We start from the raw sequence: 16047 nt of genomic DNA, 5'->3' as shown, positions 1-16047 counted from the left end.
TACCACAAGATGCTCATCTTGTATTTTCCCCATCCCAGACCTAGAAGCAGCCATTTCTCCGGGAGCCTGGGAGCTAGCTTTTGAGACTCAAGAGCCCAGAGCTGTGGAATGTTACCGTATTAGACACAGTGCTTCCCTGCTCAGGATGCTCAGGAGAATTTGTGAGCAATAAAGAAGAGGAAGGGTACGCATGGAGCTGCTGCCTGTTTCCTTAGTTCCCCAGGCTTGGATACACTCTCCTCTCTGATGAGCTACCCACAGTTATCTGATCTGCCTGGGTTAGACTGTAGAATGTTCCTCAGACCAACTGCCCTTGCCTGGCAATCAGATTTTGGAAGCCTCTGCTGTCTGCACAGAATAGCAAACATTCTGAGTCCCTGAGCTTATGCTGGTCAAGGTCTGCCCTCCTGGGCTGGACTTCTGCGGGCATTGCTGCCCTGCTCATTCCCAACCAAAGATCTATCCAAATACCAGTTTGTATTTTCCTAACAGTGTTGTTTCAAATTTGGCTTCTGTCCCATCTCCTCCCTCTCATGCATGCTCAGTAGGTGTCCTTGCTTCCTTTAGGAAAAAGCAGTGCACCAGGCAAGAGTTCCTGTAACCTCTCTCGCCTTCCCTGGGACAATAGCTTCTACCTTCTCCAAGGTTAACTCCTCCCGCTGAGCCTGGATCCATCCTCTCCCGCTTTCTCCAGGACCATCCCTCTTGCTCATATCTTTGACCTTGCCCCCCACTGACACCCCCAGCCCCCTTCACTGGCTCCTCTTGCTCAGCCTAAAAGGATATTTAAGTCCCTTGGCCTACAAAGACCCTCCTCAGTCTTGCCTCAACCTCCAGCCAGCACAGAATCTCTCTCCCCTTCACTTTGAGCTTCTTGAAAGGACAGACCTCACCAATCATCTCCCTTCACTACTGAGCCATGGAGACCACGGAGATAGGAGTTTCCACAGAAAAAGGGTGACTATATTGGCTTCCATGGAGGGACGCTGATAGGGAAATCAAGTGGCCCCTCTCGAGGAAGGATTCCTTGATGATGAAATACTGCCAGAAAGGACTGCCCCAGAAAATTAGATTCAGAACTGGAATGATCTGAAAAAGCTCCCAAGAAGCAGGACCCGACCTGTGCCTGGAGTTGGTGGGGTTGAAGGAGAGGAGTGGAGGCCACTCCCCACATGGATGGCAGCCATAAGTTGGAGAAAGGAGGGGTATCCATTTCCAAATCTTTTCTGATCCACTCTTTTCTCTCATCTCAGGGTGACAGCCTTTATCCCACAGTGACAGTCACTTTAATCAGGAGTATTTAACCTCATGTAGGCTCACACCTCCAGCATTGCCACGCGAAGTGGACACAGTGATTCACCACCCACCGGGTTTGCCTCGTTGCATCTTGCCAAGGTAATGGGGGTGTGCCCTTTCCATCAGTGGAGCAAAAGGAAACTCACGTTCAGCGTTTGGCCCCTCCACATTGTGGCTCTATCTTCTGGTACCCCTACTCCAGCTGGGTGGCTCCTGCTATTCATTCTGCTGCTGACTTGACCCTGCAAGAAACACCTTCCCTTCAAGTACCCTGGCTCAGCCCTGGTCTTTGGAATTCAGCTTGTGGTAGATAAACTTCCTCTAGGATCAAGAGTTCATCAGCCTAAGCTGTACACAGACTCACCTGTGCTCATAGACCCTGGCCAGTTTTGTGGTCTATGGTCTGATGCTTATTCATTCATTCAGCACATACTTGTGGAGGATCTTCAGGCACACTTGTAGGCACTGGGGATACAATGATGAGCAAAAAGATACGGCTTCATAAGAGTTTGCAGATGCAGCTGAGTGATTTCCCAACTATATAATACAAACAAGTGCAATGAAGAAAAATTATGTCCCACCCAGGGTATTGGGTAAAGCTTCCAAAGAAAGTGACAGTTTTAACTGAGGTCTGAAGAATGAGTAGGAATTAACAAGGCAAGACACAGTTGGGGTTACTGAGACAGGAGAGGAGAAAAATCTTCCCAAACAGAATAGCATGTGCAAAGGCCCTAGAGCAGGAAGGATGGCCTGCTAGCTGGAGTGTAGGAAGCAAGGCAGAGAGTGGGAGGAGGAAAGGCTAGAAAGGACAGTGGAGGCTGGAGGGGCAGGGCCTTGTAGGACCATGTTCATTATCTGGGTTTTCATCCCAAGAATGGTGGGAAGAAAGCCACTTAAGGATATTACAGAGCAACATGATCAGATTTGTACTTGAGAAATTACTGACCACAGTGTGAAGCACAGATGAGAAGGGGGCTGGTGCCCCTGTAAGGAGAGTTGGAGGTTAGGTGACAGCTGTGGTCCCAAGAGAGGTGAAGGCAGAGTGTGCCTGTGCTCCATCCGCTTGTCCCTTGACTTGTTTTTTCCTTTTTTTTTTTTTTTGAGATGAAATATCACTCTGTCACCCAGGCTGGAGTGCAGTGGCATAATCTCGGCTCCCTGCAACCTCTGCCTCCTGGGTTCACGCGATTCTTGTGCCTCAGCCTCCCGAGTAGCTGGTACTACAGGCACCCGTCACCACGCCCGGCTAATTTTTTTTTTTTTTTATTTTGTATTTTTAGTAGAGACGGGGTTTCACCGTGTTAGCCAGGATGGGCTCGATCTCCTGATCTCGTGATTTGCCCGCCTTGGCCTCCCAAAGTGCTGGGATTACAGGCGTGAGCCACCGCGCCCGGCCAATTTTTGTATTTTTAATAGAGGCGGGGTTTCACCATGTTGGCCAGGCTGGTTGCGAACTCCTGACTGCAAATGATCCACCCACGTCGGTCTTCCAAAGTGATGGGGTTACAGGCGTGCGCCATCGCGCCCGGCCTGTCTCTTTTTTTTTTATTTTTATTTTTTTTTTTGAGACGGAGTCTTGCTCTGTCGCCCGGGCTGGAGTGCAGTGGCCGGATCTCAGCTCACTGCAAGCTCCGCCTCCCGGGTTCACGCCATTCTTCTGCCTCAGCCTCCGGAGTAGCTGGGACTACAGGCGCCCGCTACCTCGCCCAGCTAGTTTTTTGTATTTTTAGTAGAGACGGGGTTTCACCGTGTTAGCCAGGATGGTCTCGATCTCCTGACCTCGTGATCCGCCCGTCTCGGCCTCCCAAAGTGCTGGGATTACAGGCTTGAGCCACCGTGCCCGGCCGGCCTGTCTCTTTTTTACTGTCCTGAGATGCCAGGCTTATGTGGGCAGTGTGTTCTCAGCAGAAGAGGATCCCGTGGAAGGCCCGGGGGGATGAAGATTAGGTTAGTCCCAGTGCCAGCCTTTGGTAGAAACTCAGGACCTGATAGGTAGAAAGGGGACAAAGAGAGCCTGCTCTTCTTCAAGTTCTACTTTTGCCATCCTAATTCCCCTTGCTCTAAGGATAAAACCAAGCTTGAGGAAGCCTCCTTAAAACTGGCCCTTCAGGTGGGAGGCCTCATCTCATTTTTATCCAGGAAAGAGCCCAGAGCACCTGCCGCGGGCTGTAGGCTCTTCTCTGCCACACTGGCTTCTGGAATTTCACGGTGGCGGTTACCTTAAGGCCACTCGGCCGGGCACCTGGCAGGAAGATGAAGGTGGGCTTTAAGGAGGGGCACAGCTATGCCCATCTCAGACTCTGGAGACCCGAACGAACTCTAATCTGAATGTGTGACCTTGGGTAAATCACTTACCCTCCCCAGGCCTCGGTTCCCTTATCTGCAAAGTAAAGGTAGCCCCAAAGTCCCCACCAGGTGCGAATGGGACTTTCGTCCATCAGGCAGGATGTTGGTGGCACTACGCCAGGCCCCCGGGTCGGCGTGGCGCGGGGGCGCGCCAACGCGGGGCCGTCACCGAGGACTGGGTGGCCAGGGAGAAAAGCGGCGACTGCGCGGCGGCGCGGGGGACGGCGCACACACTGCTGTGCCCCCCACCTCTTGGCTCGCTGCCGCCGCCCGGGGGCCACGAGGTTACGTAAGGAGCCGGGCGGGAGGGCGGGGCGGGCACCGCCCCAGCGCGGCCGCCCAGCCCGCGGCGGCCCAGCCCCCGCCCGCCCGCGCCTGACGGCGGTGGCGGTGGCGGTGGCGGCAGCGGCAGCAGTGGCAGCCGCGCAGCCCCGCGGAATGGAGCGGCGCCTGGGCTGAGCCGGGCGCGCACGGGCCGCCGCATGTGCCGCGCGGGGAGCGGCTCTCTAGCTGGCGGAGAGCGAGCGCGAAAGGCCCCGTCGGAGCGGCCGCCGGAGCAGCGCCGGAGATGGGGTGAGTGAGCCCGCGCCGCGCGCTCTCCGCGCGCCCCTCCGGAGGGACTGCGGGGCCGCGGCTCTCGTCCCCGGGCTCGGAGCCTCCGGGCGGGCCGGCCCCCGCCTCTCCAAGCCGGAGCGAGAGCACACTCGGCGCTCGGGAGCCTGGGGCCACCTGACCCGCGCCTTCCGCCGGGGCGCTAGGACACGCGCGCGGCAGGGGCACCCTGGCCTGGGCGCGGAGCCCATGGCCCTTCCCCTCCCATACAGCCCCGGCGCGGGGGCACCTGACGGGGACCGGTGCCCTGGCCGGCCTCCTGCCGCGGCCATTCCGCGGTCTCTTCGCCCCTGGGAGCGATCAACTCCAGGGCCTGTGTAAGTCTAAGCAGTTTGTCGTTCTCCACGTTTGGATTTATTACAAGCAAAATCGAAATCGAAGTTTTCCTAGAAATAATCAAATAATAATAAACCTTCAGCGTAGGAATAGTGGACTTTGGATCTGCTTTGAGATGCTGAAGATGATGCAAATCTATAAGGAACCTAGGTGAGGCTTCAGTCTTTGAAACAACTGAGTAGATGTTCAGGAGGGAAGTTGAAATACTCTGTCGAAGTGACTAATGCTTCTGAGTATATAAAGTAATTTAAGCTTTCCCCTCGGCGTCTCTCCGAGCAGTAGGCTCTGTGAGTCTGGGAGCCACTGTGCTAATAGCACAATAACTCCTTACATCTGCTCACCCTATTTGGGCACACGTTGATGGTTTGCCATACGTATTCAGGGGACACTTATGCCCACTTTACAGATGAGGAAACTGAGGCCCAAAGTAGTTCAGTGACTTCCCCTAGGCTGTGTAGCTGATGAGCATTTGTGTAGCAGGGGGACACTTAGTCGGCAGTGGCAAGGCCACTGCCTGACATGTGGGCATGGAGGTGGGGAAGTGAACCAGAGTTCCTAAATCTCTCTGTTCCCTGCTGCTGAGCCCAGCATTCTTCCAGCAGCCCTTCGCAGGACTCAAATGCTTCTGCTCCGAGGGTCTAGAGATCTTGCTTTCCTGTTTGGGATGGGTGGGGCCTGGAAGGCAAGAGTGAAGTGTAAGGAGCAAGATTATCCTGCTGCCCTGGCTCAGCCCCCCTGGGTCTGTGGCTTTCTTGCACCATACTCCAGGTAAGTTTCTGGAGTCATTTTGCCCGGTAAACCTTAGCCATGGGAGCTGCAGAGTGTGTGAGGGGATCAGAGGCAGGCCAAGAGTTTTGAGGAATGGAAGTTTGAGGGCTGTGGGCCAACATGAACTGGACATGACAGAGGTGGGTGACAGAGAGGAGGAAGCGAGATGGGCAGTGAGAGCTGAAGAAGTTTGCTTACATTGAGGAGATTTCACATAAACAGCAACTATAGGTGATTTTACCCAGAGGCACCCAAGCTGGCAGGCCATATTTCTGTAACATTTCCAGTGAGTCTTCAGTGAACTGTGAAAAGGCTGATCTTTGAGCAGTGGGAGCCTTTGAGGTTCTCAGATTTCATACTTTAAAAAACTGTACAGGGAAAAAGGAGTTGGCAAATGTAAGGTCTCAGGATGGAAGATAAAAGGGATCCGGTAATTTTAACTCGCTCTCTGGCCCTCCCTCCGCCTGACCAACACAAAACCAATCCATCATACTTGTGTGATCAAAAACAAATACTGAAACTCTGTGGTTGAGATCAAATAGTTCTGTGGAAATGAAAATGTTTACTCATAAAACCTTAAAATGTGAAAAAATAATTTTTGTGGAGAAGCAGGGAGGAGACGCTTGGGGATTTTGTTTAAACACAGACTATGTCTTTCATGTAATTTTAACATCATCCAATAAATGTATATATTACTCACTTCTTGTAGGTAAAGGGTGGTTTGTAACTCCTACCTACCTCTGCCATTTTTAATAGATCCATGTCTTCTATTATTTATGTGAAGATACAAACCATGGTCGTAAATTGAGATGCAGCTAAGGGCTGGGGAAGCAGTTCAGACAGGAGAGTGGAGGGAGCCGTTTTAACTGAAAATAGAACCAATGTCATCCTTTCTGAGAGTTGTGTAGGATGGAGGGGGAATAACTTTTTGAAAGGGCAGCTAGTAGGAAACCTTGCTGGAATCCTACAGCTTTATCATGGCTCTGCTGTGTAGACAGGACTAGGATTTAAGGGGGAAAAAAACAAACTATCTGAGTTTACCTCCCCCCGCCACTTGAGATGCTTCTCCTCCTTCAAATGTTCGCTACCATTTCCCACTTCTCTTCTGCGACGTGTTCTGTGTTAAGTGTGGTCTCCAGTGAGTTTGTTTTCCTACTCCCTAAGGCAACTATTTCATACATGTTCCCCTTTCCAGACCTCTCCCCTTCCTCTGCACACCCCTGGCTTCCCTTTCGATTGACAAGATAGGCACTTTTGACCAAGGTAATGTCTTCATTTTGCCACCACCTAGTCTAGTATGCAGCTGCTGCTACCTTCTACCTGCCTGCTGTGCTGGATGGCCAGTACCTCATCTCTTCCTACCAGAGGCCCCATCTTCTGGAGTAGCGTCCATTCCATCCCTTCCTCTTCCCATCTTTTCTCTCCTTTGTAACCGCCTTTCTCTCCTTCCTAACCAGCTTTCTCTCTGGGATCTTTTCCATCAGTATAAGAGCATACATCTGTCCAACAGAACTTTCTGCACTGCTGGAAATGTTCTGTATCTGCATGGCAGCCACCAGCACATGTGGTTATTGGACACTTGAAATGTGGTTGTTGAGACTGAGGACCTGAATTTTTAACTTAATCTAAATTTAAATAGCCACATGTAGCCAGTGGCCACCATATTGGATAGCATGGCTTTAGTTTCTCTCATCTTAAAAAGGAGCTCTCCCTCCCTCCTACGTCCCTCTCCTGTTTCACTTCTTTGCTCTTCTTCACCTGAAAACACCTCAAAAGATACATCCAAACCCACTGGCTCCATTCACTTTCTCCTGCCATTTGTTCACTCTCCACACTCTACAGTCTGGCTTCTGCCTCACCTCTGTACCAGAACAGGGTCTTGGGTGGCCAGGAGGCTGCCAGATATCTGCCTCACCTCACTTCACGTCTCTCTCAGCAGCATTCCTCACAAATGACCACTCCCTCTCCTCAAAACAACACCCCTCTCAGCTCCTCTGGCCCCACTGTTTCCTGCTTTTCTTCTTACTCCTAATCATTGGGTTGCCCAGGGACTGGTCCTGGTTCCTTTTCTCTGTCCACACTGTCTTCCTAGGTAATACTGTCCCACCCCCAACTCCTCCCCACCCTCCCATGGCTTCAAATGCCATCTATATGCCCATGATGCCCATGCTTTAATTTGTAGCTCAGATCTTTCTTGGAGCTTCTGACTCTCGTCCATACATGGAGCTCTTGATATGCCTTCCAGTTCTCACCTTCCTTCCATCTTCCCCATCCCAGTCAGTGGCCCTACCACGCACTCATTTGCCAAGAGTCATCCTTGAGTCCTCTTCCCCACCTCTCACATGCAGGCTCTCAGTTTGTCTTATGTGTTCTACTTCCAGGATATATCTGGAGTGCATTCACCTCGCCCCATAGCCATAGTTCCCACTCTAGCCACCATCACCTCCTTCCTAACAGGCCCCCCAGTATCCACTTTGGGTTGTCTGCAGTCCATTTTTCACACAGGAGCCTAAGTGACCAGCTTTTAAAATCATAAATCAGCTCATGTAATTCCTCTTTTTAAATACCTCCCACTGACCAGGCGCTGGCCCAGCTCCCCCTGCCATGCTACTATGTCCCTCACTGTGTTCTGCTAACATAGATCTCCTTCCCTTTTCTTGCCCTACCTGAGATCCTTGTACTTGCTGTTTCCTCTGCCTGGAATTCTCTTATCTTCCTCTTTCCTTTCAGACTTTGGCCTCAGGGTCACCCGTTCAGGGTCTTTCTTGCCATCCTGTCTAGAGCACTCACCTCTTTAACCCAGCCCCACTTTTTTTTCTTTTTTCTTTTTCTTTTTTTTTTTTTTGAGACAGCGTCTCCCTGTGTCACCCAGGATGGAGTGCAGTGGTGTGATCTCTGCTCACTGCAACCTCTGCCTCCTGGGTTCAAGCGATTCTCATGCCTCAGCTTCCTGAGTAGCTGGGATTATAGGCATGTGCCATCACACCCAGCTAATTCTTTTGTTGTTGTTGTTGTTTTTGAGACAGAGTCTCACTTTGTCGCCCAGGCTGGAGTGCAGTGGCTCGATCTCAACTCATTGCAAGCTCCACCTCCTGGGTTCACGCCATTGTCCTGCCTCAGACTACAGGCGCCTGCCACCACACCGGCTAATTTTTTGTATTTTTAGTAGAGACAGGGTTTCACCGTGTTATCCAGGATGGTCTCCATCTCCTGACCTCGTGATCCGCCCGCCTCAGCCTCCCAAAGTGCTGGGATTACAGGCGTGAGCCGCCGTGCCTGGCCACACCCAGCTAATTCTTTTGTATTTTTAGTAGAGACGGGGTTTTGCCATGTTGGCCTGGTTGGTCTTGAACTCTTGGCCTCAAGTGATCTGCTCATCTCAGCCTCCCAAAGTGCTTGGCCCCAGCCCTACCTTTGTTTCCTATAATTGCTCACCACAGCATGCCAGTAAGCATGCAGGTGTTATTTACTTATTTATAATCTGTCTTCCCCCAGTAGCATCCCAAAAGGATAGGGCCTTATCTTTTTCACCTGTGTATTCCAACACCTAGCACAGTGCCTGGCACCAAATAGGCCTCCAGTAAATAATTTTTGATTGAGTTAATGCTTGAATGTTGTCGGCAGCCTTGCTTCATGCTGGCCTGGAAGTTGTGATAATTTGGGGGTTAACTTTTGTATAGCTTGCTTGATTGGGAGTTGCAAGGGCCAAGAGAGAAAGAGATCACGTTTGGATGCAGTTTTCTTTTAACACTAAAGCAAACCATTTAACTTTTATTGTGACATAGGTTAATTTTCGGGCTGTCTGCTGTCATTTGAGTACTGGGGTTGTAAATTACCTTTTTACTCTCCTGCAAAAGACTAACAGAAAAGCCAGCTTGTCTACTGTTGTGACTTTTAGCTGATTTTGTCAGTGTTTACAAATAAGATCTACTGTATTGCTGTTTGGCTTCATTTTACATTCATTTATTTTGTTCAGCCAATATTACCTTGCCATGTACGGGTGCCACAATCTTGGTTATCTAACACCTCGGGCTGCCTTTTGGTAGTCTATACCGATTAACTTTCTTTTGATGTTCATTCATTCCTTCTTCTTTAATTTTCCATTCCTCCTGAATCACACCAGATTCTGTAGTCCCAACAAATTATAGGGCTGTTCTTTGGGGTTTGAGTTGACTACAGTAGATACAGTCTCTCAGATATGTTGAGGTGAGTTTGTCTTCTCTTGGTCCTGTGGGTTTGTTAAACTTCACTTTCTAATGTTCCTTCTGTCCGTACACTGGTAAGGCAGTTGGCAAGTGCTGTGGGGATCCAGAGATGAGCAGACCCACTAGTTAGTTCCTGCCCTTGGGGAGTTTATATTTTAGAAAGGGAGATAAACTACATACACAAGGACCAGCTTTATATGTGAAATGCTGTGAGAGTAAACACAATGTTATAGTCCATTGGGTGTCACAGGTGGTGGTGGAGGGGTGCCCATCTATTTGGGGAATTGAGGAAAGATGCCGTGGTACATTGTGGGGAGGACAGATGCTGTGGCACACTGATGGTTACACAACCATCCCCCTTACTGTCTGAATTGGAAGAATACACAGAATTTGGAATGGAGTAGGCACTAAATAAGTAGATATTGAATGAGTGTGTAAATAGGTGTGAATGAATATTCTCTTTTGGTTGACTTGCTTTGTTGTTTTTTTTTAGTAAAATACACAGTTTATTAGATAGCAATAGGATAAGGAAGGGGACTAGAGGATGTTGCAGTGGGATAGAGATTTTAGATGGGGATCCAGTTAGAAGACTTCACTGAAAAGGAGGCATTAAAGAGCTGAAAGAAGGAGGAGAGTGAGCTGTGGAGGTGTCTGAGGGAAGTGTTCCTGGCAGTGTGAATAGTGTGAACAGCAGGTGTAAAGGCCCTGAGGCAGGGGCATGCCTGGCTTTTTCAAGAAATAATAAGGAAGCTAGTATGGCTGGAGCAGAGTGAGCCAGAGAGAGCATGAAGGTGAAGAGGTCAGGGAGGTAGCAATGGCCAGACCAGTCTTTGGGTTGACTTTTACTTTGGGAAAATGCCATCATTCTTGTTGGAAACTGTCCTGAAGTTTCTGGTCTGAGGGTTGTTAGGAAAGAATAGAGGCATGTTTGCTGCTCGCGCAGTTCCCTGAAGGAGGATGCTGAGCAGAGCACATGGTTTATTTTTGTCTAATAGACTCAGTGATTTGTGTAAATTATTAGGTTTCTTTTCTGGAATGGCTCCTGAGGAACTTAAGAGTTAAATGTGTGATGACCCTTAGCAGATTTATCAGACCTCATCCATTACCTTTATTTCTAGCTCAGTGTGATGGCCCTACCTTTGTTTTGTCTTTACCCTTTATCATCTACCACTTTTTTTTTTTTTTTAATTTTTTTGAGACAGAGTCTCACTCTGTTGCCCAGGCTGGAGTGCAATGGTGCGATTTTGGCTCACTGCAACCTCCGCCTCTTGGGTTCAAGGGATTCTCCTACCTCAGCCTCCCGAGCAGCTGGGACTGCAGGCACCTGCCACAATGCCCGGCTAATTTTTTGTATTTTTAGTAGAGATGGGATTGCACCCTGTTAGCCAGGATGGTCTCGATCTCCTGACCTCATGATCTGCCCACCTCAGCCTCCCAAAGTGCTGGGATTACAGGCATGAGCCACTGCGCCTGGCCATCTACCACTTTTTTTTTTTTTAAACCAAAGGAAAATAGCTTTGCTTTTTTCTAATTATAAAAAAACTACGGCCGGGCGCGGTGGCTCAAGCCTGTAATCCCAGCACTTTGGGAGGCCGAGACGGGCGGATCACGAGGTCAGGAGATCGAGACCGTCCTGGCTAACACGGTGAAACCCCGTCTCTACTAAAAAATACAAAAAACTAGCCGGGCGAGGTGGCAGGCGCCTGTAGTCCCAGCTACTCGGGAGGCTGAGGCAGGAGAATGGCGTAAACCCGGGAGGCGGAGCTTGCAGTGAGCTGAGATCTGGCCACTGCACTCCAGCCTGGGCTACAGAGCGAGACTCTGTCTCAAAAAAAAAAAAAAAAAAAAAAAAAAAACTACATGTTTATACTGAAAAATAACAGCATAAAGAAGGAAGTGAAAATTACTTGTCATCCCACGTCTTAGGGATAACCTCCATCAGCATTTCAATGTCTGCCTTTGTACTTTTTTCCACGTATATATGTCTGTGTGTGTCTAGATGTATGTCTACATAGAGCAAGTCTATTTTTAACAAAATGCAATCATTTTATACATCTGTTTTGTAACATAATTTTTCCAACTTAAAATATCTTGAGTGGACATCTTTATATGCCAATAACTATAAAAATACCTCATCATTTAAATCCATACCTACTTCTAATTTGTCATTTTGCTAAATCTTATACATCTTTGTAAACCTATTTAAATCCTTTCTGGAACAAGACAGGCTCTTTTTCTTTCTTTCTTTTTTTTTTTTTTTAAGACATTTTAACAATTTCTTAAAGCAGTTGTTTGCTTTAAATGAATTACTGAAGGAAAGAAATGGTAGAGGAGACCAAGATCACAATTAACATGGGGTAATTTGCGGTGCCTGTGTAATTTGGGTGAGTCACGGCTACTTAGTGAATCTTGGTAAGAACATCAAGGATTCATCATTGTTGCTAAGGGTGGTTGGTGGACCGAGACCCAGCTGCTCAGATTGTTTCTCCTTGTTTGGAAATATCAGGGCAGAGTAATTCTGCTTTAAGACTTGGATGAGAAGGTTCTTTGCAAGCAGAAAGCACCCATAACCATACCTCGAAGGCCCCCTTTTGCTTCAATGGCTCTTTGGTGTATATCACACCCCCTCCTTCAAAGAGAATTCCCCCAGTGAGCTGGTTGGCAGGGATGTGTACCAAAGGAAGGACATTATATTTCCTGCTTTAGTATGAACGGAAATTTAAAATGTTTTAAAAATAATAAACCCTGGGCAAATCCACTGAAATGTCACCACAGCCTGCACAAACATCTAAAATCTTTGGAAAAAGAACTTCCCTTTGGTACACGGGGTGGGGCTGAGGGCATGGACCCCTTTTCCATTTGACAAGAAAAACTTTTTTCACCTTTGTGAAATGTGAGCAGCAGTCAAATAGCATATTTACAATAGAGAAAAGACATTTTTCTGAATGTTAGAAATCTGTGGTGTATGAAGTCCTGACTTTATAGATCTTGAGAGTTAGACTTTGTTTTTTTCCCCAGGGTGAAAATAAATTGAGCAAAAAGAAGCTTTGTGAGGAATTGGGGCAAAAAGCTTCTAATTTGCATTGGTTTTCATCCACTGGTCTTTTAAGCACTGCTTGTTATGTGTCTGCATTTTCTAGGTATTGCGCACACAGGCTGCCCCCAAGTCGTATTTATAGGTTTGGAGGTGAGAGCTGGCATCATGATCCGGTTTCCTAGCGGGGTGCTTTTTGTGTGGGAAGAGTGGCAGGATGGGAGCCTCTGAATGCATGATGAAGACTCCAGTAGTTCTGCCACCAGAGTGCTGTTAGTCATATGGTATCATTCTGGTAGAATTTATTTAAATTATATTTCAAATTAGCTTGTTAGAATAAAAATACGCTTGTGGGGAACACATTTAGACATTTATCAAAGGCTAGAGAGATTTTTTAAAAAAATTTTTATTCATAAGCCTGGTTGATAGTCTTATTATTATTCCTCTGAGGAAATGGAGATGGTAGAGTCCCCACCCCTGTGCAGACAAGCTTAGGATAAGGCTTTACCACCAGCCACAGGAGTCAGGGTAAGAGCCATGTATTAAAAAGAAGCCCTGAGTATACAAGTAGCTCCCAGTCAAAGGAGGGCCGAAGTGAAGGCGGGTCCCAGCTATGCAGGGGCTCTAGGTGGCCCCTTTCTTTGCCTTGCCTGGGGAAATCTCTGTCTAGATCACCAGTGAGGGACAGTCCAGTCTGCCTTTAGTCCTCCTTTTGCTCTGGGGGTAATCTTGTCTATGGGTTATGGGGTGGGCGGTGTCCACAGGGACCTGATGAGTGAGGAATATTGCAGACCCCACTGCCTGGGCAATGGATTCCTTTTGGGGTCTCTAATTGGGAAAGCTTTTAATTGGAGTTTTTAGATAAATGGAAAAAAGGAGAGTTGTTTTTTCTTGTGTCCTGCGGGAGCTGGTGATGGAGAGGGTCCTCATGGGGAAGAGGAATGGAGCCTCTTCCAGGATGCTCCAGACAAGGAAAAGTAGCTCCCAGTGGAGGTGGCATCAAGGCACATTTCAGCTCACTTGGTATGAGGAAGAGCTCTCTAACTGCATGTGGACTGAGCGTAGACCCAGCTGTCTCAGTGGAGAGTGCATTGTCATGGAGTACTGTTGGTTGTGGGGGCTGGGAAGGATGGTTAAACGCATGCAGCTCAAGCCCCAGCCCTCCTCACCCTCACTGGCTGTGTGAGCTTAGATGAGATATTTTCTCTCTCTAAGCTTCACTGTCCTCATCTAGTAAATGATTGAGGTGATTAAATAGAAAATGTGTATAAAGCATTTAGTACAGTGCTGGACACATAAATACTCAATAAATGGTGGTCAAGTTTATCATCATTATCATTACCATTGCCATCATTTCTTCTTTGGGTGAGAAGTTAGCCCTTTGGGCACCCGCTGGAATTAGGTGGTTGGGGATGACACGTGCCTCCATTCCCTCATCCTTAATCCCCCTGGGCACTGTCTGAGTCTTCAGCCACTCTGTGCAGCTGCCTTCGAGACTACCCAGTCACTCTGCTCCCAGTCCGGAGCAGTGCCAGAGTTGGCTTCCAGTCATCAGGTGACTCAGGCAATCTGAGGCTTGCCCTGTGAAATATTGCCTCATGTTGCTAAGCCTCTCAGGTGGTGTGGGTGGAGGAATGTCAGCAGCCAGAGGATCGGGAAGGCCAGGAGAGTGAGCTGACCCATGTATATCAACAAGAAAGCCAATCTGCCAACCAGTTGCTTTTACAGGGAGGTGCAAATGTGGACAAAGTTTAGGGGTTTCTCCCCATTGTGGCATTAGACTAGGGATTTGTGTTGCTGGTCAGGGAGCCCTTCATTGATTATTTGTATATGCATTCACTCATTCATTCAACAGTGACCTACCTGTGTCAGGCATTGTTGTGGGTGCTCGGAACACAATGATGGACATCAGTGGCTCTAGGATGCTTACAGGCTAGTGGAGAAGTTGGACATGAAGTAAACACTGCCCAATGGATGGGCATTGGGGGATGTTGTACCAGGGGCCGTGTGGACTAGTCAGTAGTTTCAGGGTCCCTATACGTCTCTGGACTCCCATCCTTACATGGATCTGAATTCCTTTTTGATCACCCTTCATCGGTTCATCAGCTCTTACCTTTCTTGCTCCTTTGGCCAATGACCGTCACCTGAATGTTGAGCACCTTCTCTGGGCTAGACACAAGGAAGACAGGTCATAAGACAGAGTCCCTGCCTTCCTGAGGGAGATGGCTGGTGAGCAGGTAATTAGGGCAATGAGATAAGTCTGTTATTGAAATATGAACATGGATACATGCTTAAGTCTGTAAGAAGTTAGAGAAGACTTCCTGAAGGGGGTGACATCCAAGCTAAGTCTTGAAGGATAAAGAGGAGTTTCTCAGGCAGACAAAATGAGGAACAGGGCATTTAGGCAGAGTGTTGCCCAAGGAAAGTAGTGAAGTATGGGGCTCAAGAACAGGGACCCTGGACCCAGTCTTTGTCTGGCCATTCACTGCCTGTGTGACTGGAGCAATGTACTGATCTTCTTTGAGATTCCATTTCTTCATCTGTGAAATAAGAATAATAATAGTATTATACCAATGTTGTAGGGTTGTTGTAAGGATTAAACACCCATGTTGATTCACATTAGCTATTAATAATAGGCATGGAGATGCAAAAGAGTGTGGAGTAGAAGGTGAATGTGGAGAAGGGCTTGGGAAGGTATAGGCATGAAGAAGAGACCTCTGGGTTAAGGTGTTGGGACTTAATCCTGGGAGCCAGCTATAGGTGAGGCTGGAGGTCAGGGGAGCAGCTTGTCCTAGTGTCGAAGAATGAGGCCTGACCTGGGCATCAAGCAGTGGGCTTGGAGAGGAAGAGGTGACTTGGGGTGGGAGACAGGAACGCACTATAATGTATGGAGTTCAATCTGTAGGCAGTAAGGGAATATTTTCAGTTTTGAAGGAAGAATAATGCTTGTTTTAGGAATTTTTTTTTTTTTTTTTTTGAGACAGACTCTCACTCTGTCGCCCAGGCTAGAGTGCAGTGGCGCGATCTCTGCTCACTGCAAGCTCTGCCTCTCAGGTTCACGCCATTCTCCTGCCTCAGCCTCCCGAGTAGCTGGGACTACAGGCGCCCGCCACCACGCCCGGCTAATTTTTGTGTTTTTAGTAGAGACAGGGTTTCACAGTGTTAGCCAGGATGGTCTCGATCTCCTGACCTCGTGATCCGCCTGCCTCAGCCTCCCAAAGTGCTGGCATTACAGGCATGAGCCACCACACCCGGCCCATGCACAGCTAATTTTTTATGTTTTGTAGAGATAGGGTTGCACTGTGTTGCCCAGGCTGGTCTTGATCTCCTGAGCAATCCTCCCGCCTCGCAGTTCTTTCACATATAGTTGCTAAATGAGGACACAATTAAGCTATCATTTAATGGTAGGTTGGAGTCACTATGGAGAGTGCTGTCTATGCAATATCCTAT

The 16047-nt window shown here is 48.5% G+C and overlaps 1 protein-coding gene across 3 annotated transcripts in view; it reads left to right on the top strand.

The window, feature by feature from the left end:
- The window catches only part of HOMER2 (homer scaffold protein 2), a 143588-nt gene that overhangs the window by 33289 nt on the left and 94252 nt on the right, over positions 1-16047 (top strand). The window contains exon 1 of one of the 3 annotated variants that reach the window (XM_010360831.2): positions 4018-4215. The exons of 1 other annotated variant lie outside the window; for it this stretch is intronic. In XM_010360831.2, coding sequence (XP_010359133.1) covers positions 4211-4215 — 5 coding nt within the window. In that variant the 5' untranslated portion in view covers positions 4018-4210. Of the gene's footprint in view, positions 1-4017; positions 4216-4553; positions 4572-16047 lie in introns of those variants that run through there. One more of the 3 variants, XM_030931672.1, reaches the window with a different exon arrangement.

Source organism: Rhinopithecus roxellana, chromosome 5, assembly GCF_007565055.1.
Source record: "Rhinopithecus roxellana isolate Shanxi Qingling chromosome 5, ASM756505v1, whole genome shotgun sequence".
Lineage (NCBI taxonomy): Eukaryota > Metazoa > Chordata > Mammalia > Primates > Cercopithecidae > Rhinopithecus > Rhinopithecus roxellana.
Note: the sequence above shows the minus strand (reverse complement) of the source record. Positions and strands in the feature narration are given on the sequence as shown.